At 41.0% G+C, this 27,806-nt stretch overlaps 1 protein-coding gene across 1 annotated transcript; it reads left to right on the top strand.

The window, feature by feature from the left end:
- The first annotated feature begins 1,252 nt into the window (after window positions 1-1,252).
- LOC149394384 (uncharacterized) lies at window positions 1,253-22,003 on the top strand. Its single transcript, XM_089618330.1, has 14 exons — window positions 1,253-1,725; window positions 2,204-3,101; window positions 3,235-3,540; window positions 3,645-4,016; window positions 4,460-4,959; window positions 5,914-6,354; window positions 6,556-7,654; window positions 7,754-8,059; window positions 8,177-8,959; window positions 9,070-9,527; window positions 10,033-11,095; window positions 11,188-11,493; window positions 11,598-11,969; window positions 21,316-22,003. The coding sequence occupies exons 1-14, from the start codon at window positions 1,253-1,255 to the stop codon at window positions 21,889-21,891; spliced, it is 7,953 nt and encodes a 2,650-aa protein (XP_089474456.1). The 3' UTR covers window positions 21,892-22,003.
- The last annotated feature ends 5,803 nt before the right edge of the window (window positions 22,004-27,806 follow it).

Genomic DNA, 27,806 nt, shown 5'->3' with positions numbered 1-27,806 from the left:
AATATATCTGATAACAATATTTAAATATTAAAAGTATTTAGAATAATAGAAAATACTCTTATACCCTTTAAAATCTTCCCACTTCGTCAAAACGTGAAACTTAACGTCCAAATACTGACGGAAGTGGGGCCTTGTAACACGTGTTTGAGTTCTGAGTTGAGTTTTGCAACATTTTCGAGTACAGTGGACGAAATGTAACGAATGTACGAGTTCAGGGGGTAAAAATGAGATTTATTCTCAAATTTAATCTAATTCAACATAATCACCATCACAATCATCAAATCATCACCAAATTAATTTAAATTCAACATACTCATGACAATAATCATCAATTCATCATCAAATTAATCAATTCATCATCAAATTAATCAATTCATCATAATATTCTAGGATTAAAACACAAATTTTTGAAAAAATTGAAAAAATCCCCAAATATCTGAAACCCTAGAACGTACCTCTCGGAAACCTTGAAATCTTGACAAGCGAAGACAGCGACGAGCGGGATCCGCCGGGAATCGCAGTCACTTTGTTGGAAATCGCAAGACGAGGGCGGGATATTTGACAAAGGCATATACATTGTTTCTCTTCCTTCGTTCATCTTTATCATACCCATATTCTGAGACTCTGTTTTATTTTATGCAAATACTCTGTTTTTTTTTTTTTTAATATCTTCTTCCTCTAAGAGTATCTGTTGTTTGACTCATTAAACTTATTATTTTGTTCATTTTTTAGCTGGAATCATTTCTGTATTATGAGCATCTGATAAAATGGATTTAACATTACTTTGACCTCCATCAATGGAAAGATGTACACATATGGGCAAGAAAAAGAAAATAATACAAAAAGTGTTGTTGCTATTTTATATTCATTTTTTTTTTCATTAGTTCATACAATTTATTTATTTTACATCTGGAAGGTTGAAACTGTCAAGGGTTTTTAAACAAAAAAAGACGGAGATATTTAATGAAGAGAGATATAGTAAAATGATTTTGCTGACGTGTAAAGTGATCAAGGGTGTGCTATTATAAATGGATCGTGCGATTATGCCTATTATATTATTCGTTTATAATATTCGTGCTAAATAGCACTTCTCAATAAAATAAAAATAGATCACGATCGTAGGGACAGCTAGGAAAAGAAACTAGCCTCGAACAAAGTCACGTTCTTATCTTCTTATTTATTATTTTTCTTTCATTTCCTTTACTTTTGATGATCGTTGAGCCATTTCTGATAAAGCCCCAAAGGTTGAGTTATGGCTTTTTCGAGTACCTCCGGTAAAAATTACAACGTCTTCATCAGTTTTCGTGGCAAGGACACTCGCACAGGCTTTACCAGCTTTCTTTACAAAGCTTTGAAGGATGAAGGAATCACGATCTTTATAGACGAATGTGAACTCAAAAGAGGAGACAAAATCTCATCTGCGCTTCTGGGAGCGATCGAGGCATCGCTGATCTCCATTATCGTCTTCTCAGAGAACTACGCAGATTCTCGGTGGTGTCTGGATGAGCTCAACCATATCGTGCGTTGCAAGGAAGAGAGAGGACAGCTTGTTTTTCCGGTGTTCTACAAAGTGGACCCCACAAACATACGGAACGAACTGGGAAGCTACAAAGCTGCATTTTCAAGACACAAAAGGCGCTTCAGAAATGACCCGGCAAAGTTAGACACTTGGAGAAAATCTCTAAAAATTACTGCGAATTTATCCGGTTGGGATACAGTGGCGAGGTAAATTGTTAGTTTTACCTGAAAGCTAGGTCCCTGGATATTTTTTTCTTGATTATACAGTAGAATTCTTTGATTTACATCGGAAACTATTAGTAGTCATCGGAAAAAAAACATTGTATTTCTTTTGAAGTGAAAGATAGATTATTTAGGTAGATGTGGAAAAGATCGAGTAATATAGAAGCTGAAGAGGTATTTTGGTCAAACAAAGATAGATCTGTATTTGTAACTGTTGGGATTTTGGCTTCTCTGTTCTAATTGTTTCCCAGTGAATCAGTTAGTTATTATCCTACAGATTAACATCGTCTCTTTTTTTTTTGGCAAAATTAGTATCATTTTTTAATTGTCCAAAATAATATCATACCATTTTCAATTTTGTTCAACATAATAGCCTCACGTTTTAATTGGGTATATAAATACCCCCAGTACTTTTCTAGGACATTTATTAACTACAGCTGTGGTTTATTTACGCATATGTCAGGTCTGAATTCGACTTGGTACAAGATATTGTTAAAGTAGTCATAGAGAGACTACAAGAGCTAATACCTTCTTGTGATTATACAAAAGATATTGGAATGGAAAGTAATATGAAGGAGATCGAGTCATTGTTAGGTATCGGCTCCATTGAACCGGGCACTCGAGTCGTTGGCATTTGGGGAATGGGAGGCATAGGAAAGACAAGACTCGCTCGAGTCTTGTTTGACAAAGTCTTTTCTCGATTTTCCGGTTCCTGTTTCCTTGAAGACGTCAGGGAAGAAGTGAAGAAGCACCAACCCTCGGATTTACAAAAGAGAGTTTTCTCTGAACTGTTGAATCAAAAGGACTTACGCAGTGTCACCGCTTCAGAAAAGGAAAGACTCAGAGCCGCGGACGTGCTGTTAGTCCTTGATAATGTCGATGATGCAAACCAATTGGAAACACTGGCCATAGATCTTGGCTCATTAAGTCCGCGTAGTAGAATTGTCGTGACGAGCAGAGATAAGCAGGTGCTGAAGAATATTGGAGCCGAGAAAATACACGAAATGGAGTTACTTGACTCAAATCCGACCCAAGAAGTCCAAGACACATTGAGAGTGAGCTACGAGGGATTGGGTCAGAACTACAGGGACATATTTCTCGATATCGCCTGCTTCTTTAATGGGGGAGATAGAAGTTCTACAGAAAGAATACTAGGGTACAGATATAAAGGAGTGGATATGGGAATCACTGTTCTCATTGACAAGGCTCTCGTAATTGTGAATGACCGCAGTGAGATCTGGATGCATGATTTGATCCAAAAAATGGGCAAAGAAATTGTTATTCAACAATCAAATGATCTGGGAGAGCGCAGTAGATTGTGGTCCACATCAGATATTTGCAATGTCTTGGAAGACAATCGAGTAAGTCATGCTTCTGAATATGAAGATCCTTTAAATAATTTTTTTCATGCGTCATAAATTTTAGTGTCAGGAATAAGTAATTGATCATATTTTTGTATTTTTTATTTTTATTTTTTTGTATGGTCTATGACAGGGAACAGAAAAAATTCAAGGAGTTCTCTTGAAGTGTATGTCAACATTTGAAATAACAGACTCATTGAATATATGCTCTGTGGTCTTTAGAAATATGGTTAATCTATGGTTTCTCTCAATTGATCCTTTGGGTGAAAGGAAACTAATGTTCCCTGAAGGTCTTGATTATCTTCCAGCTACTCTGAGATATTTCCGGTGGAATCACTGCCCCTTGAAATCCTTGCCACAGAGTTTTAATCCGAAGAATCTTTGCGAGCTAGCCATCCATGGTGAAAAACTTGAACAAATTTGGAACAATAAATACAAGGTATTATTTCAAAATTATGTGCATTTTTACAAATTACCCTTAAAAGTAGTAAAACTCTCTCATTGCGCCTGACTAATCACGTAAGCATTTTACTTTTCATATAGGATCTGCAAGAGTTGAAAGTCTTGAATCTCAGTGGTTGTTGGAGCCTAAATCAACTCCCGGATCTCTCTCAGGCCTCAAATCTCATGAGCTTAAATCTCAGTGGTTGTCGCAAACTGTATAAACTCCCAGATCTCTATAGCAGCCTAAATCTCGAGGACTTAGATCTCACTGATTGTAGGAGTTTGACTCAAATCTCGGATCTCTCTCACAACTCAAATCTCAAGTCCTTAAATTTCAGTGGTTGCTGCAACCTGGATAAACTCCCAGATCTCTCTCGCAACTCAAAACTCTTACATTTGGAGCTCACTGGTATACAGAGCTTGGATCAACTCCCGGATCTCATAAAGATACTGGTATCATCTGAACCAAAGGTACTTACTCCTTTTTGTGTCTGTACATGATAAATCACTTTTAAACAAAGCGAATACCCAAGGAAGAACTAATGCTATTTTTATTCTAAAACATAAGCTGAAGTTTTGACATAATCATTTTTGTACTACGAGCATCTCCAATAAGTTTTGCTAAAGTATGATTTATGACATTCATACATAACACATATCAATCGGGTGTCAAAATATTGTTTTTAAAAAGTTTCAAATCATGTGTTTAATTTAAAATTTAAAACAATAAATCATAAAATGCTAAATCTAACACAGATGATACTATTTTTTTTTTTGAAACAAGAATCTTGTATTAACAGGCTGAATCTTGTATTAACACAGATGATACTATTGGAATGTGCTTTTTAACAATGTGGTCTAAAACACCTTTTTTTTTTTACTCCATTAGATGTTCTAACATTGATTTATCTCAGTTGCCCCCCCATGTTCGGGAAGTTGACATTTGGTTTCCAGGGGACGAAATGTCCAAGTGGTTTTGCTATCAAAGTGATGGATCTTCGGTGACCGTGAGTCCAGGGTGGGATAACTCCAATTTCATAGGCTTTGCATCGTGTGTCATTATATGCCACACAGATTCTATTGAGGACCAAGTTAGCCTCGTGTGGGAATCGCGTTTCTCAACAGAACGGGGAGAAATCATCACAAAGTCACACCGGCCTTTTGACAAGTTGATGGGAAAAGATGATCATGTTGTGATGCAATCCTTTCACGTGGACTGCAGCGATATTTCTGGTGCAACGGAGGTGTCGTTCATTGTCAGGAAAGGTGCCCAAACGCAAGTCAGAAAATGTGGGGTCCGCTTGCTTTACCGCCAAGATGGAAAAACTAAGCAAGAGAAAGGAAAAGAAAAGACAATTTGGGTTTCTGAGGAAGATGAAGGCAGGTCGGAGCTGAGGAGATCATCCTGGAGCAGGTGAGCGATTCACATTGGAACCTCTGTCTCAATAGCCAAGTAATTTGTGTTTCATGTGTCACCCAATTTCAAGTGTCGGGACTTTTACAAGTAGGGTTCATAAACTGAGTCACGGCAATCTTGTGTAGAATGAGATACTTCACACTTAGGTCAGAGGCAACAAGAACACCTTTATTCGGCTAGTCATATCATGCAAATTCCCGTTACTGCTCAAGGGGAAGAAGACGAAGTAGTGACCTATCATTCACCAACTTCACATAGTAGGGTTCGATTACTACTACAAATGGACCTTTAAAAGCGGATATCTTTTAAAAGCGACAAACATCACTAAGACACAGTAAAAAGGGAGTTTTAAAGTTGAATTTTTTTATTATTATTATTTTTTATTATTTTTATTATTATTATTTTTTTTTTTTACTTTTGAAGCAATTTGTCGCTTCAAATATTTTTCCCCGGAACAAATTGCTTATAAACTATGCAATTTTTTTTTTTTTTTTTTTTTTAAAAGAAACAGCTAACTTTAATAAAACCACGGAAACTATGCAAAATTTTGAGCAGGTCAAATTTACCCCTTTTAATGTTCACCTAACCATTTGAAGTCTTTTAAGTCATATCAAATTTAAACCGTCTTCTTATTCTTTTCTCTTTGCGAGCAATAGACCTACTTCACTAATTTTTTTTAAAAAAAAGCTCTCTCCCGGTGGACGGCATCCGCCATCCACCGTTAAACACCGGCCCACCCATCCTCCCGCATTGATCCACCCCAGCTCGTCCACAGCTTTTGGAGTTTGATAGAGTTTGGTTGGTTACTTAGCGTGTACGGTATCTTAGCTATTACCAGCACTAGATGTCGTTTATCTTTATCAAGCCTATTAGCTTGTACGGCAATACGGTTATGTCGTTGACACTGTAAGCTGAGTTGACTCTCATTTGAAATTAATTCGATTCCTTCAGCCTCGATGTCTTCATCAGTTTTTGTGGGAAGGACACACGATGGAGCTTTACAAGCTTTCTTTGCGATGCTTTGCGCGATAAAGGAATAAAGACCTTCATAGTCGGGAATGACCTCAAGAAAGGAAACGAGATCTCGCCTGTAGAAGCGATCGAGGCATCAACGATCTCGATAATAGTTTTCTCAGAAAACTATGTAAATTCTCGGTGGTGTCTGGATGAGCTCAATCATATCGTCCGTTGCAAGGAAGAGAGAGGACAGCTTGTTTTGCCGGTGTTCTACAACGTGGAGCCCACCAATATACGGAACCAAATGGGAAGCTTCGAATTTGCATTTTCGAAACTCGAAACACAATTCGGACACGACTCAGAAAAGTTGAAGATGTGGCGGGAATCTCTGAGAACCACTGCGGATTTATCCGGATTCAATTCAGCTGACGCGAGGTAAATTGCTCGTATTTGGACACGACTCAGTAAAATGGTTTTAGTTGTCATAAACTTTTTTTTTTTTTTTTTTTTAAAGAAACTCTGATCTTTTAAGTCCAGCTTTTAAATGATTATATGGTATATTATACATATTAAGTTTCTTAAAATAAAATAAAAATCGATGATGTTTATTGACTACAATTTATTTACATTTTTCAGGTCTGAATCTGAATTGATAATAGAAATTGTCAGGTCTGTCGTTGAAGAGTTAAAAAAGTTACCTTCTACTTGTAGTGATGATACAAATGGTCTTGTTGGAATTGAAAGCATTTTGCAGAAGATTGAGCCATCTTTATGTATCGGCTCGATGAACAAGGGCGCTCGTGTCATTGGCATTTGGGGAATGGGTGGCATCGGAAAGACGACACTCGCCCGTGTCTTGTTCAACAAATATTATTCTCAATTTTCCGGTTTCGCTTTCCTTGAAAACGTTAGAGAGGAAGTTATGAAGCACCAATCCTCGGACCTGCAAAAGAGAGTTTTCTCGGAACTGTTGAAAGAGAAGAACATGAAAAAGGTCACTTATCGCGAAAAGGATAGACTCCGCCGAAGAAATATTCTTTTGGTCCTTGACGATGTCGATAACATAAAGCAATTGGACCTTCTGGCCATAGATCGTGAATGCTTCAGTCCAGGTAGCAGAATTGTTGTGACGAGCAGAGATTCACAAGTGCTCAGGGTTATCAAAGCCGACAAAATACACGAAATTGAGGACCTGAATTTTGGGGATGCTCTTCGGCTCTTTCTCTCGAAAGCTTTTGGTAAAGGAGATGAATCTCCGGCCAAGAGATACTCGGAGTTGGCAAAGACAATTGTCGAGAAGTACGCCAAAGGCAATCCGTTGGCTCTCACGGTTTTGGGTCGGCACTTTTATTCAAGGCCCATCGAAGAATGGGAAAGCGAAATGGAGTTACTTGACTCAACTCCAAACCATGAAGTCCAATACATACTGAAAGTGAGCTACGACGGACTGAGTCAGAACCACAAGGACATGTTTCTCGATATTGCCTCTTTCTTTAAAGGCGAAGACAGGAATAGGACCCAGAAAATACTCGATTACAGATACTCCGGAGTTGTTGCGGGAATCAAAGATCTAATTGACAGGGCTCTAGTAACTGTGAATAAACTTGATAGTATATGGATGCATGATTTGATCCAAGAAATGGGCCAAGAAATTGTTCGTCAATCAAAGGATCCGGGAGAGCGCAGTAGATTGTGGTCTACATCAGATATCTGCCATGTTTTGGAAGAGAATCGAGTAAGTCATGCTTATGATAAAGACGATCATTTACATATTTATTCTAGCATCATTAACTTTTAGTCTCATGAATTTCTTTTTGCAATGGGTTATGATCAGGGAACAAAAGAAATCAAAGGTGTTCTCTTGAAGTGTATGTCACCATATGAGATAACAGATCCACTAACCATAAACCCTATGGTGTTTAAAGAAATGTGTAATCTATGGTTTCTCGATATTGATCCTATGGATGGAAGCAAACTTCTGTTCACCAAAGACCTTGATATTCTTCCCGCTACTCTGAGATACATCCGGTGGAATTATTGCCCCTTGAAATCTTGGCCTCAAAGTTTTAATCCGAAGGAGCTCTGCGAGCTAGCGATATGTGGTAGTAAGCTTCAACAAATTTGGGATACCAAACACAAGGTATTATTTTAAAGTTCATAGGCTGTTTTTCCTTGTTATTAATAAAAGTCCCTTTTTTTTTAACAAAATAAAGTAAAATTAAAAAAAATGAGTAAATCACATTTTCTTTTTTTATAGGATTTGCAAAACTTGAAAGCCTTGGATCTCAATGCTTGTGAGAGCCTGAATCAACTTTTGGATCTCTCTCGCGCTACAAATCTCGAGAAGTTGGATCTAAGCTCCTGCTCGAGCATCGACAAATTTCCATTGCTTCCGAATCCATGCAACATAAAGTGTTTACGCATGTCTGGGACAAAAATAGAGGAAGTTCCTGTATCCATCGGGCTTCTCACTCACGTCACGATTTTGTGTTTAGATAGTTGCTATTTGCTCAAAACCCTTCCAACTACCATATGCAAGCTCAAGTCTCTTAAGATTCTTTCTATGAAAGAGAGCTTAAAATTGGAACACTTCCCTGAAATTTTAGAGCCTATGGAGTGTTTAGAAGAACTCTTGTTGGATGTGACGGGGATAAAAGAATTGCACCCGTCTATTGAGAATCTGACTGGCCTTAAAACCCTGAGCCTACAGAATTGTCAAAGTCTCGAGAAACTTCCAGACACGATCTTCAATATGCAGTCTCTCGAATTAGTGAAAATAAATTGTTGCCCAAACGTCAAATGCCTTCCGACACTTCCACTCTCAATAAAGCGTCTCGATGCAAAAGGTTGTAAGTCATTGGAGAGGCTTTCGAATCCCTCGACTGCATTCACAGAAGGTCCTCAAGTCAGCCATGTCGAACAGGAGTTTGACTTTTCTGATTGTTTGAAGATCGATCCCGCAGGCATAGTGACTGAATTTCGCTTCAGAGTTTTTGCTAGGAAAGTTGTTCCAGTATCATCAGAATCAAAACGATTAAAGGTACTTTCTTTTCTTTAGTTTTAGGCACTCCGTTGGAGTATGATTTATGTGCTAATTTTGTTTGAACAATCCGCTAGAGACGCTAATAATGCCTTTTTCTTGTACATTAGATGAGCCTTGTTCCCGGGGTTGGCATTTGTTCTCCGGGGGCAAAAATCCCAAATTGGTTTTTCCATGAAAGCAAGGGATCTTCAGTGACTGTGCCGCTACCCAAGGGGTGGTATAACCCCAGTTTCAAAGGCTTTGCGATGTGTGCTCTCATTTCATTCAACAAAAGCTCTAGTTACCCACGACTTAGTCTCGTGCGGGAATTGCATTTCACTACCAAGCGCCGAGAAATTGTCACGAAGTCGTACCAATTACCTTTTGAGATGAACCCGATCAGTGGCTGTGATCACGTTCTGATGCAATACCTTGATGCGGACTGCAGCGACGTGTCTGGTGCAGTGCAAGTGTCGTTTGATGTCTTCAACAGAGAATCGAGAAGTGGGTTGATCGACACAAAAAGCAAAGTGAGATATTGTGGGGTCCGCTTGCTTTATAACACTGATGAAGAGGTTGATCCAAGGTGATTTACTTGTACTTGTAATCTATAATTACATGCGCTGGTTATTTTAAAAAATTCATAATTGTTTGAATTTAATCTTAATTATGATGAAAATAATAAAACTTGTCATCTAGTAATTATAGAATTTATTTTACTTGTTCTTGGTATATGTTTGCAAATATTTAAAAAGAGTATACTTTTGCAAAAAGTAAAGTACTTCATGTAGCAGCAAAATGTCAGGGCACTATTTCGTACAATAAAAATATGAGAGTATACCATATGTTCCTTATCTTTGTTCATATGTAAATCTGGCTTTTTCCATCATTAATAGAAAAGTTACTGTTCAAAAAAAAAATGAGAGTATAACTTTGTAGAAAAAAATGAAAAGTGTATGCTTTCACCCTCGATACGCAAATTAAGAAGAAACTTAGTTATGAATATGCCAGCCCCCTTTGTAAACTTAGTTATGAATATCGTGATTTTCTATGATATTTATTAACTACTGTGGTTTACTTACATATGTCAGGTCTGAATATGAGTTAGTCAAAGAGTTTGTTGAAGTCGACGGAGTGAAACAAAAAGACAGTATATCTTCTAGCGAGTCTATAAAGGATCTGATTGGAATTGAAAACAATATGCAAAAGATTGAGTCAGCATTATGTATCGGCTCAAAGAATGTGGCCACTCGTGTAGTTGCCATTTGTGGAATGGGCGGCATAGGAAAGACAACACTTGCCCGTGTCTTGTTTGAGAGACACTCTTCTCGATTCTCCGGATCCTATTTCCTCGAAAATGTCAGTAAAGAAGTGAATAAGCAGCAACCCTCAGACTTGCAAACGAGAGTTTTTTCAGAACATGTGACCAGTTTCGAAAAGGATATACTCAGTCACCCGAACGTGCTTTTAGTCCTTGACAGTGTCGATCACGTGAATCAATTGGAATTTCTGGCCAAAGTTGGTCCAGGTAGCAGAATCATTGTCACGAGCAGAGACTCGCAAGTGCTCAGGAATATCGCAGTCGACGAAATATGTGAAGTTGAGGAACTGAGTTTCAACGACGCTCTTCGTCTCTTTCTCTCGAAAGCTTTTGGCAAAGGAGAGGAATCTCCGGGCGAGGGATACTCGGAGTTGGCGAAGACTGTGGTCATGAAGTACACAAAAGGCAATCCTTTGGCTCTCACGGTTTTGGGTCGGCACTTATTCACAAGGACCATCGAAGAATGGAAACGCGAAATGGAGTTACTTGACTCAAATCCGACCCAAGAAGTCCAAGACATATTGAGAGTGAGCTACGAGGGATTGGATCAGAACTACAGGGACATATTTCTCGATATCGCCTGCTTCTTTAATGGGGGAGATAGAAGTTCTACAGAAAGAATACTAGGGTACGGATATAAAGGAGTGGATATGGGAATCACTGTTCTCATTGACAAGGCTCTCGTAACTGTGAATGACCGCGGTAGGATCTGGATGCATGATTTGATCCAAAAAATGGGCAAAGAAATTGTTATTCAACAATCAAATGATCTGGGAGAGCGCAGTAGATTGTGGTCTACTACTGATATTTGCAATGTCTTGGAACAGAATCGGGTACGTCATGCTCAAGATCTTTGGTGCATCAAAATTTTCAGTTGTTGAGAATTATTAATTGATTATTTTTTTTTTTGTATGGACTATCTCAGGGAACAAAAGAAATTCAAGGAGTTCTCTTGAAGTGTATGTCAAGATCTGAAATAAGAGACTCATTGACCATACCCTCTCTGGTCTTTAAAAAAATGCGTAACCTATGGTTTCTCTCTATTGATCCTTCGGGTGAAAGGAAACTTGTGTTCCGTAAAGATCTTGATTTTCTTCCGCCTACTCTGAGATATTTCCGGTGGAATCATTGCCCCTTGAAATCCTTGCCACAGAGTTTTAATCCGAAGAATCTTTGCGAGCTAGCCATCCATGGTGAAAAACTTGAACAAATTTGGAACAATAAATACAAGGTATTATTTCAAAATTATGTGCATTTTTACGAATTACCCTTAAAAGTAGTAAAACTCTCTCATTGCGCCTGACTAATCACATAAGCATTTTACTTTTCATATAGGATCTGCAAGAGTTGAAAGTCTTGAATCTCAGTGGTTGTTGGAGCCTAAATCAACTCCCAGATCTCTCTCAGGCCTCAAATCTCATGAGCTTAAATCTCAGTGGTTGTCGCAAACTGTATAAACTCCCAGATCTTTCTAGCAGCCTGAATCTCGAGGACTTAGATCTCACTGATTGTAGGAGTTTGACTCAAATCTCGGATCTCTCTCGCAACTCAAATCTCAAGTTCTTAAATTTCAGTGGTTGCTGCAACCTGGATAAACTCCCAGATCTCTCTCGCAACTCAAAACTCTTATATTTGAAGCTCACTGGTTTACAGAGCTTGGATCAACTTCCGGATCTCATAAAGATACTGGTATCATCTGAACAAAAGGTACTTACTCCTTTTTGTTGATGTACATGATAAATCACTTTTAAACAAAACGATTACTCAAGGAAGAACTAATGCTATTTTTATACTAAAACATAAATTGATGTTTTGACGTAATCATTTTTGTACTACGAGCATCTCCAATAGAGTGCCTAAAGTTTTGCTAAAGTATGATTTATCACATTCTTTTTTTAAAAAGAAACTCTCGTCTTTATTGATAGAATCGGCTTGGCCAAAACAAAAATACGTAGAAAAAAGCAAAAGAAAAGTGAAAAAGCTCCGAAAGAAATAGAACAGAACCCTTCGCAGAAGGGTTACAATGCACTGGCCCAATCCCTAGCCAGGTCAGAAAGAGAATAAGCTTTAAAATCTTTGCAATTTGAGTGAAGCCATAAGGCTATACAGTGGTTAACGTTGTCTACCAAGCCAAAGAGTATTTTTTAAATTCCTTGCAAGCAATGTGAAGCCAAAGAGCAATGTTCCGATTGAGAACTTCCCGGACTCCTTGACACCACCCCTCGTTCTCAAAAATACATTTATTCCTGCTTAGCCACAGAGCCCAAAAGCCTGCCAGCACCGCCGTTTTAACCGCCTCCTTCCAACGATTCTTCTTCCCCGGTGTTTCGTGAAGCAAGAAAAAAATCAGAAAGAAGAACAATCGAAGAAGCATTAATGTTTGACTTCCCGAAGAGCCACTTCCAAATGCTTGAGGCTGCTGGACAGTCTACGAAAAGGTGATGAATGTCCTTCGCTGCTCTGTGACAGAGGATATGGCAGCTCGGGGAAAGGGCCTGGTGAGGATTCTGCCTTTGAATGACGTCCGCCGTGTTTATTCTTTTGCGTGCCAGTCTCCACCCGAAGATTTGAATTTTTTTTAGGGTAGCACACTTCCATACTGTTTCGTAGAAAGGCACTATAGTGGTCGGTCCCGGAGACGCGAGTGCAGCATGCATAGCTTTTACCGAGAACTCCTCCGAGTCATCCAACCAAACCCTCCGATCCTCTACCCCGTCCTCGAGGGAAACTGACTCTAGGGAGTCCTTCAGCTGCGCATATTCCAAGGCCTCTCTATGTGTTAAGTTTCGTGAGAAGTTGAAATTCCACTCGATAGTACCTGTAGGAGGGTTAGAGACCATTTGCCTAATTGACACATTTTTAAGAGAGCTTAAACGGAATAACCCGAGGAAGCGTGATTCCAAAGTCTCACCGCCGCACCAAACATCCTCCCAAAACCTGACTTTATTACTGTCTCTAACTATCCATGTGCACCGCTTAAAAAATTCTTCTTGGATCGAGAAAATGGATTTCCAAGGACTCCTTAGGGTGCGTCCCGTTGCAGGCCCCGGATCCCATCTGTTTTCTTGAGTTTCGTAGATTGCTTTTATCACTTTATGCCACAACTCGTTCGGCTCGATTGGGAAGCGCCAAAGCCATTTCGCGAGCAAAGAATTGTTTTTCGCAACTAGTCTCCCAATCCCCAAACCTCTCGCCTCTTTTGGCTTGCAACACTCGTCCCAGGATACCGCTGCCCGCCTTTTCTGGTTTTCGAATCCTTCCCAAAAGAAACATTTCATAATTTTCTCCATTTCGTCAGCTACCCCTATGGGCATTTTGAAGATTGACATGAAATAGGTCGGTAAGGCAGATAACACCGATTGTATGAGTGTCAATTTCCCGCCTTTCGGAAGAAAGCCTCTCTTCCACCCAGCGAGTCTCTTAGCAACCTTGAAGAGTACGGGGTCCCAGAAAGATTTGCTCCTCGGGTTGTCTCCAAGGGGTAATCCAAGATAGGTGATCGGCCAATCCAGCTTTTGACAACCGAGAGAAGCTGCGAGACTCTTACTTTCCTCTACTTCGCAGTTAATACCAACCAAACTACTTTTCTCAATATTGACTTTAAGTCCTGAGTCTTTGGAAAAATCACGAATGATGCCTACAAGGTTTGCCCAACTTTGTATATCGAAAACCCCAAAGATGAGTGTCATCCGCGAACTGTAGATGGGAGAGACTCAAACTCGGGGAGCCTACCTCGAGGGATCTGAAATATTCGTTTTCCACACATCGTAGTATTCTTTTGGACATCGCATCTGTGGCGAAGATGAAAAGGAAAGGCGAGATAGGGTCTCCTTGGCGCAAACCTCTCGAGCTCGAAAAATGATTCCTATCTTTCTCGTTTATGATGATAGAGAAGGAGACCGATGAAAGACATCCTTTAATCCATTTTCTCCATCTTTCGTCGAAACCTTTCATTTCCATGACGAAGTCAATAAAGTCCCATTCCACCATATCGTAAGCTTTCTCAAAATCTATTTTAAGGACTGCTCCTTTCCTCCCCGACCTCTTGGTTTCCTCAACCACCTCGTTTGCAATAAGGATCATATCTGCGATTTGACGTCCTTTAACAAAAGCACCTTGGAAAGGGGAAATAATTTTGTCCAAAACTGTTTTGATTCTTTCCGCCAATACTTTTGCCAAAATTTTGTACAATCCTGTTACCAGGCTGATTGGTCTGAAATCCTTGGCTCTACTGGCATTGAGTTCCAGACCTCGTCGTTGGAAATCCGCTTATTTCTCGAGTTCCAAAGCCACCACAACGTAGATAAGACTCCGGGCTTAGCAGCAGCGAGCCATTTAGCGTTGTGGCCTTGCGTCTTGTATATGCGTGGCAATCCTTCTACGGAGTCGGGCAAAGGAATATCCATGCTTTTGGAAGAGCCACTTCCAGATCGCCTCTGCCACAAGACACAAAAGAAAGAGGTGTTCAGCATCCTCGCTCGCTCTGGCGCAAAGAGAACATAGGCTTGGCATCAAGGCTAAATGAGGGTTGGACTTTTGAATGCGGTCTGTCGTGTTGACTCTCCTGAGCACCAACTGCCACGCAAAAGATTGGACTTTACTCGGGACCGAAGACTTCCAGACCGTGTCAATGAAAGGGGCAGAAACTGTAGCTGATTCGTCTGAAAGATTTTCCACCATCGACTTCACAGAAAAGGCTTCCTCATTGCCTAACCACACTCGGCGATCTTCAACTCCTTCCCAGAGCCTGAAACTCCAAGCTACCCATCATTTCGAGGGAAGCTGAAATCCCAGTTGACAAGCTCTGGGCACTCGGGAGAAAACGACGCGAAACTTTGGAGGGAGCGTTCTTGATCGGACAAAGCCTCGCCAGCCCCGGAAAACGGTCCTTGAAGCTTTCTCCACACCACACATCTTCCCAAAAGCGAACCACCGAACCATCGAGAGCCCCCCAAGAGGAACGACTAAAGAAAGCTTCCCTAGCCACCGAAACCGACCGCCACGGACTGCGAAAAGTGCGATCTACAGCCTCCCCCGGTCCCAACCGTTAGGAAGAGTTCTGTAAATGGTTCTAATCACCTTGTGCCAAAGAGAGTTTCATACGTATAATTAGAATTTTTGATACGGGCCTTTTCCACATAAAAAAGGAATCCTTTGTTGTGCTCAGAATTGCGAAATGAGATGTTGACTCCCAAAGACTCCCCCACAAATCTAGACCTCATCGTACTGTGCTCTCACTATGCAGAATGCAACTTATTAATAACTCAATCAAAATAAATATAATTACCCTCAGGAACAAAACGTTTGTTATGCTTAATATATTAAGTTTGCTCTGTAGCTGTCTTAATTCTACCCTTTTTTAAAGTAGTTTTTTCGCCGCCAAATTGCCCGAAGCCTATGCTTTTTTAAATCCAGTCGTAGATATTATGTAAGTAATACCTCTTTTCTTTTTTCTCTTAGCTTTTGTTTGGCAAGCTACTGTAAGTTTTCGATGATATTTTTATTTAAAAACATTTTTATAGTATTTACTACCGCGTTTGGCAAGAAGTGCTGTGTTCTTAACCACGATGCTCCCGAAACCCAAACCTTCTTTAACTTGAGGCTTTAAACAAGTATCCCAAGCCACTTTCGCTCGGGAATTCCTCGACTCAAACCCTTCCCAAAAGAACTTTTTCATTAACTTTTCTATTTTGCAGGCCACTGCCTTCGGAATTTTAAATACGGACAAGAAATACGTGGGGAGCGCAGAAAGAACCGCTTTAATAAGCGTCATTTTGCCTCCCTTAGATAGACATCCTTGCTTCCAATCGGTCAGCCTTTTGGTCACCTTAGCCAACACCGGATCCCAAAAACCTTTCCTTCTAGGGCTGTCCCCTAGAGGTCCCCTAGAGGCATTCCCAAATAGCTTATCGGTCAGGAATCAACTTGACAGCCCACAGCCCCGGCAACCTCCGAAATCTCGTCCGAACAATTGATTCCCACAATGTTACTGTTTTCGATATTGATTGACAACCCGGAGGCCTCGCAAAACTCCTTGACAATCGAGAAGAGGACTTCCCAATTCGACAGATTGGCCTCACCAAAGATCAAGTATCATCTGCGAACTGGATGTGAGATAACTTGAGAGCCCCCGATCCAATACCGAGAGGCTTAAAACAACCTCTACTCACACCTTTAGAAATACGACGCGAGAGAGCATCCGTCACAAGGACAAAGAGGAAACGAGAAAGAGAGTCCCCCTTCCGGATTCCTCTCGACCCGAGGAATCTTTCGCGGGACTTCTCGTTAACCATCACTGAAAAAGAGACTGACTCGGCGCAGCCCCTTATCCATCTTCTCCACCGCGTATCTAAACCTTTTTTTCTCCATGACAAAATCCAAAAAAACCCAAATAACCTTATCGTAGGCTTTCTCGAAGTCCAACTTGAGAACCGCACCCTTCCTCCGAGCTCGACTGGTTTCTTCCACTACCTCATTGGCTAAAAGGATCAAATCCGTGATTTGACGGCCCTTAACGAAAGCCCCCTGATTTTCGCTGATCGTATCTTCCATCGAGGAAATTCTGTTGGATAAGACTTTCGTGATGCCTTTGTAGAGGCTTGTAACAAGGCTAATAGGTCTGAAATCCTTCACTTTGCTTGAATTGACCTTTTTAGGGATCAAGCACATAAGGGTTTCGTTGGTGACATTGTTCACTACCCCGCTATTCCAAAATTCGGTGAAAACTTTCACAAGGGCAGCCTTGATCGCTTACCCAAATTCTTGGAAAAAATCGAGAGAAACCGAAGACTGCAGCCTTGATCTGTTCCTCGTCGAACGACCTAGACAGCTCCGACGCACTATCTAGGTTGATTGGCTGCCAATCCACCTCGTCCCATTCAATCGAGGCCACCGGGCAAGCCGAAAAAAGCATGGTGAAGAAGCCGTTGATCTCCTCAACGATGAGATTTTCATCGTCAATGAAAGAGCCATCCTCTCTTTCGATCCTCCGAATAGCATTATTAGATTTTCTAGCTGACATGAGAGTGAAAAAGTCTAGAATTGCTTTCCCCTTCTTTGGCCCAAGCGATCTTCCCTTTGATCCTAAGAGCTTAGAATCCCGGCGAGCTTGATTTAAAGAAGAGACCTCTCGTTGCGCTGCTTTGTGAGTATCTGGATGTCTCTCTGAACACACGACTTAAGACCATCCACCTTCGACCTTTCAACGACCTCCCAATCCTTTATCTTTCTTTAAGCTTTTTAAGCTTTCGCATGAAGCAAAACCCTTCCCAACCTGGCTGATGCTCTCTGCCCTATTCTTCTTTCACTAAGCTGCAAAATTCCTTATTGGCCAGCCAAGAATAATCGAGCCTGAAAGGGCAAGGACCCCACTTAACTGGGCAGGAGTTCAAAGTGATTGGGAAATGATCGGAAACTCCCCGAAACCGAATTTCCTACACACAAAAAGGAAAGGAGGCCCTCCACCCTTCTGTGTACAAGAACGGTCGATGCGAGAGCATATCGGGACTTCACGGAACGCCGACCAAGTGAAGCTCCCGTTTGGCAGAGGGGGATCGAGAAGCTGGAGATCGTCTATAATCTCGTTAAACAGCCTCATCGACCGCCTAGCCCTAACTGGCGAGGAGCGCTCGTGGGCGAAGCGCACTACGTTAAAATCTTCCCCAACACCAATCGACCCAGCAAATTTCCCCGAGCCCGGCCAACTCATCCCGAAAAGCTCCGCGTTCTCCCTGGCGACACGGCCCGTAGACACCCGAGAACCACCAAGACAACTCTCCACTAGCTATCTCAATGGAGACTGAGTAGGAACCCACTAGGTTGCTCAAAACGCTGATTTTCCTCGAATCCCAAACAACAAGAATTCCTCGTGCTGATCCGGACGCGGGGAGATAAATCCATTCTTTGAATCTGGAACTCCAAATACTACCCACGAATCTTCTGTCCACTTTGGATCTTACGAACCTCTTGAAAAACCACTATATCCGGTCTCACGCTACAAACCAGAGTCTTGATGCCCCTCCTCTTCTCGGGACTCCCCGAGCCCCTAACATTCCAAGAAAGAATCATCATTGATTCTTTTGCGAAATCCCAGCCTCTTTTGTTTTACCAAAAGACATCTCAAATTCTAGATTCCGAAGCTCCCGAAACTGACCTTTTACTCTAGTCGATTTACTGGAACCCGTTACCATCTTTTCAGCCAAAACACTAGGAGTCGAACCCTCCACCGTCGGGGGAAAAATGACATCAAGAGGCCGGGGCGGGAGAGAGAGAAGAGCTGCATCCGAACCGACCGGGGCCTCGAAGACGGATTCTCCCCACCAAAGGTCACTGCCAAACCATCAAGACAATCATCAGGCTCAATCTCTCCATCCTCTAGGGAGGAAGAGGACTCCACAAGAGACCCGTCCTCCAAATCCATAACACCGTCATCTTCAATCAGTCCGATCTCTTCTTCCAACACTCTACTCCCCCAAAGTCGCTAGCGAGGCCCGGCTCAGGACACAAAGGAGAAGAGGCCTGCTGATCCTCACATCTTCTCATAAAAAAATTTCCCGTTTATCCGATCCCTCATCAATTCCGAATCACTGTCGTAGTCCAGAGCGTTTTTCCATGGTAGAGGAACAAAATTTTTCTCTCTGATAAAATCGTTCCATTGCAACGCAGAAGAGGTGATGTTTTTTTCTTGACCCAGTTTTACCGAAGAAAACACAATTTCCACAGCCAGCAGGCTTGGCCGGCCCACTGAGACTAGTTTCCAAGGTCTGGGAAACCTTTCTGAGATGGCTTGTGGAAGGGCCCAAATCAGACAGAAGGTTTATCTAAGAGATCCTGGGCCAATGGGCCTGGAGGCAGAATTGGGCCCACTTGAGAGCAGTTACCCTTTTCCACCAGCCCTATGTCACACCCTTCATTATCTCCAACTGAATCAGAAGAGGGAATTAATGCCTGAGTGTGTATCTCTATCCTAATAACTGCACTTGGCACGTTATTTGCGCCAGCATTAAACATTCCCTTTTCCTTAGAACCTTCTCTGACTTCGAGAGAATTAAAAAAAAAACACCAGTTCCCGAAACACAAGGAATTAACTCAGCATCGGCCTTGGACCCGGTTCCAGGAGATATCGGTGGTGAACCACATTCCGTCGACGGGCCTGAGAATCCCCTCCTGATTGGCACGCCCAGGTTGGGCAAGAAATCCGGTTCGACCAGCCCATAAGCAACCCCTCTGCATTTGATTTTTGCAAACTGAAAAGAGAGAGATCAAGGGTCTCTTTCGCAATTTCGATCAGACAACCTAGCCTATCTTCGATCTCCTTTAGAGAATGAAGATTCCAGAGTTCGAAGGGGAGTCCCTCAATCCCTATCCAACTATTCTTCAGGAAGATCTTTTGGCCCGCCCACAGTTCTTCTTCCGACCAATGGCTAAAGAAAGCGACCTCTTCTTTCTTAAAAACCACCGTCGCCAAATTCACTAGAGACTCTCTCTCTTCTTCATCTCTACACCAAACCACTGCTTTATTTCCAACGAAAGGCGACCAGGAAAAAGATTTCCGGGTCCGTCTTTGAATTTCCTGAAAAATTGCCTCCCAAAGAGAAACTCCTTTGTGGCGACAAACAATCACGGCGAAGTCCAAGGTCTGAGTGCATGGATGGAAATCCAGGACGTGGTTGAACACGTTCTTCCCTTCTTTCCTGGAACTCAACACGACCCTGGATGGAGCAATACAAGGTTCCAGGATTTCTTTTCCTTTCGGAACAGAGGACGATGAGAGAACTGAAGAGGCTTTACCGGCAGTAACCTCTTTAAAACTCCTACCATTCACCACTGGGACCGGGGAGAGCCTCGAGGGGACCAGCTTTTCTGCTTCGGCGAACAGGAAGCGCTGAACAATCTTCACGTCTTCAAGGATCTTGCTGAGTGAGCGAGCAAACAGCTGCCAACCTTTTAGATTCCGGCCTTCAGGAGCGAGTATGATCTTCCTATCACTGTTGGCCACCTTCAAAATTCTGATGCACCTCCCCCTCTGATTCTCTAGCACGTCGATGAGAAGAAAAACATTGCTGACTGAGAAACTTCTGCGAAAGAAAGCCGGCTGGAAAGCTTCTGAAATCTCCAGCGTCCTGTCTCGAATCCAAACTGCTGCTTTTCTTTGAACAAAAATGCTGAAAAGCTTCCCTTTGCAGTCCTCTTGAATCCTCACTATATTGCCATCCTTCCCTATTGAACATCTAAACTCCCATTGATACTAATGGACTCCCACAATACTCCCCGAATGATAAATTAGAAAGAATGGCCAACACTTCATAGCCCCACATCCATCGAGACATAAACCCAATGTCCATGATGTCCACGCAAAATACATCGATAAATAACTAGCATTGAAATAAAACAAAGTAGAAAGTTGGATAGGATTTCGTTAGGGAAGTAATGCCAAAAAGAGGACTTGTTTTCAAATTTAAACTTGTCTACAAAGAGGTTGACACTACTTCCGGCCATGTTTTCGTGAGAAAAGAATGGTCAGAGAAGGAAAAACTGCTGAGCAGGAGAGAGGAGAGAGAAGAGAGCATTTTAACTCCTGAGACCAGACACCTAATATATGATTTCTCACATTCTTACATAACACATATCAATCTGGTGTCAAAATATTGTTTTTAAAAAGTTTCAAATCATGTGTTTAATTTAAAATTTAAACAACAAATCATAATATGCTAAATCTGACACAAGAGGCGTTGTTATTCAATTGTTTACTTCTTTGGAGATGAGTCCACTTTCGAAGTAAATATAGACTAAAAATTAGAATACGCCATTGTAGAACAAAAACTAGAATAGATCTTTTTTATTTTAGAAAGTTTTTTTGACGTAAGTTATCCCTAACTTTATGATTTTGACATTTTATGATTGCTGATAATATTGTCCATCCTAAATTTAGTGTAAATAGTATATATATCTGGATTTTATCCATAGCAAATGGCACTATTGGAATGTGGTTTTTAACAATGTGATCTAAACCACCTTTTTTTTAACTTCATTAACATTGATTTAATTATCTCAGTTTCCCCCCCATGTTCGGGAAGTTGACATTTGGTTTCCGGGGGACGAAATGTCGAAGTGGTTTTGCTATCAAAGTGATGGATCTTCGGTGACCGTGATCAATCCAGGATGCTATGACACCAATTTCATAGGCTTTGCAGCGTGTGCCATTATATGCCACACAGATTCCATTGAGGAACGAGTTAGCCTCGTGTGGGAATCGCGTTTCTCAACTGAACGGGGAGAAGTAATTACGAATTCGCACCGGCCTTTACACGAGTTGATGGGCAAAGATGATCATGTTGTGATGCAATCCTTTCACGTGGACTGCAGCGATATTTCTGGTGCAACGGAGGTGTCGTTCATTGTCAGGAAAGGCGCCCAAACGCAAGTCAGAAAATGTGGGGTCCGCTTGCTTTACCGCCAAAATGCAGAAGAATTTCAAAGAGAATGTCAAAAGGAGGAGATTTCCCGTTTGGCCGCTGCCCAAGGCTGGTTTGGTGGAGAAACAGATATTTCTCGCTCTCTGTTTGCTTGGCTTGTTTTGTTGTGTGTGTGTGTGGGTTGTCTTATGATGATTAAAATAATATTATATTGAAATATAGGACTAGAAGACTTCTAATTATTGTATTTAGAAGAGGTGGCAGTGAGGGATTATAACTTTTCATCTGTTTATTTTTCATATATTCAAGTTTATTTCGTTTTTTGTACGGCTATTTTAGTTTCGTTTTATGGAATTTATACATCTTTTGGTAACTCCTAAAATATTTGAGAAATTTCATTAATTGGGCTTAATAACCCATTAAATATCAAGATTAGACCCTAATGTTTAAAAATATCTAAATATGGATTTTTGTACCGAAAATGGACAAAAATGCCCCTGAGACTATATCAGCTCAGCCTCACTCTCACTCTCACACTCGCTCAAACTCTTTCAAATCCACTCAAATCCACTCAAATCCTCTCTACTTAAGCGGGTTTCAAAAGAATCATGGGTAAGATTACTAACTTAATCATTTTTACAAAGTTTATGAATGTATATGATAGAATGTAGCATAAAAAATCGACCAGATCTGAAAACAAAGTCCAAAATCTGGGTTTAACTTGTTTGTACGATGGTATACGATGAAATTAAATTTGTGTACGATGAAATTTAGAAAAAAATTGGATTCTGTACGATGGTGTACGATAGTATACGATATTGTACGATGCCGTACGATGCCTCTTTTACAATGTACGATTCTGTACGATGGTATACGATGCTGTACGATGCAGTACGATGTCTATCAGTAAGATGATGTACGATGATGTACGATAGTGTACGATGGTATACGATGTTGTACGATGTTGTACGATGCAGTACGATGATGTGCGATATAGAAGCTTATTTTGCATAGTTTGACTGTTTTTTTGCAGTTTTTGTCATGATTAACGGCACTTGGGAGAAGGAAGGACACCAATGGGTTTTCACCAATGCAGAATTTCGTGCATTCGTAATTCCGAAAGAGGTAACGTACACGGAGTTAGTAGATTTCTTATACGAGAAGTTCGAGTTAGACAGATTCGCGTTCGACTTAAAACTCGAAGTCCCATACGAAGTCGGTACAATTCCAGTAGGTCCTGCCGTATTGAAGGACAATGGTGATGTTTCGCATTTTATGAAGCACAAATATCGTAATAGATTTCCACTCTGTGTAAGTTTGGTACCGAAACAGATCGAGGTCATTGCACCTATTGCGTATCGAGGACTATGTAAAGGGAAAGATGTGGAAGTTGGAATGGTGTCTCGCAATGAACCGAAGAAGAGACGGAATACTCTTGTTATCGAGGATCGACAAAAAGATCCTATAATTGAAAACAAAGACGGTGGCTGTGACGATGACTTGTTTAACGAGTACAAGGGTGCCGGAAACGGTGACGAAGTATACAGGCGTGATAGAGATTGTAATCACAACAGTGACGAATATGATGGACCCAATGGTGATGAATACGAAGATGGCGAAGGTGATGAAAACGAAGGTGGCGAAGGTGATGAAAACGAAAGTTACGATGGTGATGAAGAGAATAGTGATGGATATGACGGAGATAACAATGGTAGAGGTGAAGAATTTGAAGAATTTGCCAATCCCGAAGAATATGAAGAATTTGTGGAAACGTTTACGGTACCAACGGGTCATTGTGAACCATCGGGTCAATGTCAGCGTGAGCCTCCGATGATCGGATCACCTATCGTTCCTTATTCATGGAAAGCACCCGAGTTCAGCGCCGATGATGTTGTGAAGGAAAACCCGTGTCATTATCCAAGTCATTCTTCTACAGGTAATTTAAGTGGATTCAAATGAGATTCAAGTATAATATGAAACCACATATTGTTTAACTAACCTTTGAAAGTAACAGGTAGCTCAGAAGAAATATATATTGGGCAGCAATTTGAAAACAAGCATGAACTAAAGAAACATATCCACTTGTACGCGTTGAAACATAATTTCGAATTTAGAGTGAAATCTTCTTCGAAAAAGAGATGGTATGTTCTATGCAAAAACGAGAGATGCACATGGAGGTTGAGGGGTGTCGTGCAGTGGTCTGAGATGTGGGAGATTACGTCGTACGAGGGTAAACACTCATGTGGGCGTGTTGTTCGAACAGAGGGCCATCGAGGAGCGGCACCATGGGTCATCGGTCACGTATTTAAAGACAAGTACTCAATTAACTCTATGGCGGAGTATTCGGCGCATAACGTCAGGGAAGAAGTGAAGACAAGATGGGGTGTGAACATATCGTATTTGAAAGCTTGGAGATCCAGGGAGAAAGCTATTGGGTACGTGCGGGGTACGCCGGAACAATCGTACCAGAAGTTACCGTCTTGGCTGTACATGTTGAAGCAAAAGAATCCTGGGACGTTAACAGACTTTGTGCGAGACGGTGATAAATTCAAGTATGCTTTCTTTTCCATTGGGGCGTGTCGTAGAGGCTTCAAAGCATGTCGGCCGGTCATAGCATTGGACGGTGCATTTCTGAAGACAAAATACGGGGGACAGTTGCTTTGCGCAATTGCAATGGATGCGAATTCACAATTATATCCACTTGCATTCGGAGTTGTAGATAGCGAGTGTCATGCTTCTTGGATTTGGTTTTTGAGAAGATTGCGAGAAGCTATCGGTGAAGACGTACCTAATTTGGCGTTCATATCCGATCGCCACGTTAGCATCATACATGGTGTCGAGGTTGTGTTTCCTGGTATCCCTCACGGAGCATGTTACCATCATTTACAACTGAATGTCCAACACAAGTTCAAGACAGACCATTGTCGCTTTGAACTTTACGATGCGGCTTACGCCTTCAGTAAAACAGCATTCGAAGCTAATTTTAGACAGTTGAGACGTAAGGATGTCGAGATGGCAAAGTATCTTGAAGAAGTTGGTGTCGATCGGTGGGCCAGAGCTTTCTTTCATGGAAAACGGTAAGAGTCTAGAACTTCTTTTGTACTGAATTTTTTATGTCGTTGATTATATAAATCAAGTATGTTTTATATAGGTACGACCTAATGACGAGCAACAACGCAGAAAGCTTCAACAACAAAACAAGGAATGCGAGGACGTTTCCCATTACGACGTTGCTCGAGTTTATTCGATTCACACTCCAAACTTGGTTTTTTGAACGAGAAGAGATAGCGAACAAGTTGAACACAAAATTGACACCAACGTGGCAAAATGATCTTGCACAGCTAAATAATAAGGCACAGTTCGTCAATGCGTACGGACTTGGTCTATATGAATGTCATGTCAAAGACGTAAGAGGTGATTTCGATGTAGACCTTATGGCGAAGACATGCACTTGCGGACTACCACAACAATTGAATATCCCGTGCGAGCATTCTATCGCAGCAGCCCAACATCGAAGCGTGGACGTGTACTCGTTATGTAGTGACTTTTATTTGAAGGAGACGTGGATTGAGATGTACAAGGAAGCCATATATCCGGTTGGCAATGAAGATCAATGGGATGTCCCGGATGAGATAAAAAACATGAAAGTTTCGGAACCCGTTGAAAAGAAGCAAGCCGGTCGACCGAAGAAAAGTAAACAAGGAAGAAGAAGAATGAATCGATACCCATCTCAAGGCGAAAAGATTGTCGTGCAGCGAAAATGCGGGAAATGTGGTGGTAGGGGACATAACAGAAAAACATGCACTTGGAGGGATTAAAACTTTAGACTTTGTGTGTTATTTTTATTTTTAAGTTTAAAACTTTAACGTTTATTTGAGTCACCTTTTTATCTTGTTTAATGAAGTGTCATCCGTCTCATGGACCTTTTTATACGGGACAATTAGGCTAGTAGCTCAATAGACCACTATCCTTTTAAAAATTGGCAAAGTTTCATTTTATTAAAAAAATAGCTCACTAGTTCGAAGTAACTCAATTTAACTATTTTAGTTAATTTAATTTAATTCAGCTTAGTGAGCTATTTTTCTTTTTTAATAAAAGGAAACTTTTGCTAGAATCTCAAAAAAAAAAAACTAGAATATTGATTATTTGTAACAAACTATCCTAATCTAGAATGAACAAGTTAGTTAGTTACTAATTTATTTACACACTATCCTAATCCTACATGAAGCTATGATGGAAAAGCAAGCTTGTCAGTGGCGTCAAGATGCAACTTTAGTTCTTTATAAATGTCTCGAGTTCTAAACCCTTTGTGAATGTGTGAATTTTTTATGTTTTTTTTTGTGTGAATCTCTTTAATTGAATTACATGTTTATAAGGTACAATAAAAAACACAATAGTCAACAAACCATCTCGATAATATGTTTATAAGGTACTATTACATAGAAAACCAAAAAGATAAAAAATAAACATCCGAAAATACAAAATCACGGGATAAGGTGGTTGTAGAATAAGTCCACGCACCATTTCTTCCTGAACGTTCTCATATTCGCACTTTGAAGAGTGTCAAATGATTCGTTCAGTACTACGTGCTCGACATACTTCAATGTGAATATCCCGCAATCACCGCTACAACACAAGAATAAGTAAAAGAAATTGTCACAAATAGTTGAAACATAACTTGAAAAAAAGAACAAACTTCTAAAATAACTTGTCAATTAAAACTTGTAAAAAAAAAAAAACTTCTAAAATAACTTGTCAATAAAAACATGATTGTTTAGAGAAAGTTGTCAAAAAAAAGTTCAAATAACTAGTAAAAAAAACTTTTTGTACAAATAAACAAACTTGTAAAATAACTTGTCAATAAAAAGATAATTGTTTACCTGTAAGCACATTGTGGGACCTTGTCATCGACGATCCACGTCGGCACAGTGAACTTAATTTCACCATGCTCACTATCCCGGTAAGAGTGGGGATGGTTCTTGAAGAAACCACCTATGGCCACAACCCTAGCAAATGCTCGACTCCAAGTCTGAATAATAAACATTTTAACAATGTTAAGTAACCCTTATAATTTAATTAATTGTTGCTCTAAGGTAATAATTGTGAATAACATAACATTTTACGTACCTCCATCAGCTCAGTGAAGTCCTTTTGATGTCTCGACGACTGCATGAGATCCTTTTGGCAGTCGAAGACGGTAATGGTCCAGGCCTCAATGTCGATCCGAAATGTGAACCAATGAAGGTTCTGGAAGTTCACGACGAACAGGATCTCTCGAGCACCATCCCAAGGCAAAATATCGGCGTCCCTATACCCAGTCATCGGGCTAATAGTTGCCCTCATGTCCCAGTCCACGGGTTCGGGCTCTGCTCCCAGTTCGATGGCCTTGTTGATGTTCGCTTCTTCCGTTCTGAATCGGCCGTACACGTGCTGGACCCACCGACAATCCATGATTCGGACGTCTTGCCGATATCCGTCGAGAGCTCGTTGGCGAGCCCGAACCATGTGAATCATAGCATCAATATGCTGAGACATTAGAAACATATATCGTTATTTTAAATTGATAGGGAAAGTGAAATTATATAATAACGTACCGAATCATGTAGCCATCTGGTTTCTGTCAATATCGTGTCGAAGAAAATCGTGTCTGCGTCGCACGTCTTCAGTCGAACAGACTCCATGAATTTGCCGTCCCACTTTTTTATCCGCAACCACTTAACGAAATTATCAAACTCTTTTTGCTTCGCGTCCTTCAACGGCTTGAACTTGGGGATCGGATTTTCCAAATACTTGGGCCTCGTCGGATCAGTGAATTCGGCCCAACGCGACGTCTTCTGTCGCACTTGCCGATCTGGACATGCCGGAGTAAGCTGTGGCTTCTGTCTTTTCCTTAGAGGAGTTGTGAGCGGGCGTAGCTTATCCGAAATGTCTTCTCTACGAGGACTCGACAAAGACGTCGACAACCTGGGAGAAGTCACCGGCTTCTTCGACTTCTTCGATGACTTGCGATGCGTAGAAGACGGCTCTGACTTCTTCGATGACTGGCGATGCGTAGAAGACGGCTCTGCGCCATGCGATGGAGACGCCGGCTTTTGACTAGCCGCCGGAGGAGGAGGAGGAGGAGGAGGGG

This window comes from Urtica dioica, chromosome 6, assembly GCF_054948205.1.
Source record: "Urtica dioica subsp. dioica isolate 48M chromosome 6, U.dioica_male_clone48M_v1_H2, whole genome shotgun sequence".
Classification (NCBI taxonomy): domain Eukaryota; kingdom Viridiplantae; phylum Streptophyta; class Magnoliopsida; order Rosales; family Urticaceae; genus Urtica; species Urtica dioica.
This window is presented reverse-complemented; position numbering and strand designations above follow the sequence as displayed.

Excerpts from the sequence above, each read along its gene's own strand:
- LOC149394384 (XM_089618330.1), top strand. The coding sequence starts at position 1,253 with ATGGCTTTTTCGAGTACCTCCGGTAAAAATTACAACGTCTTCATCAGT. Across the intron at positions 7,655-7,753 it reads ATGTTTTGGAAGAGAATCGA|GGAACAAAAGAAATCAAAGG; the intron begins GTAAGTCATGCT and ends GGTTATGATCAG. Across the intron at positions 8,960-9,069 it reads CAGAATCAAAACGATTAAAG|ATGAGCCTTGTTCCCGGGGT; the intron begins GTACTTTCTTTT and ends CTTGTACATTAG.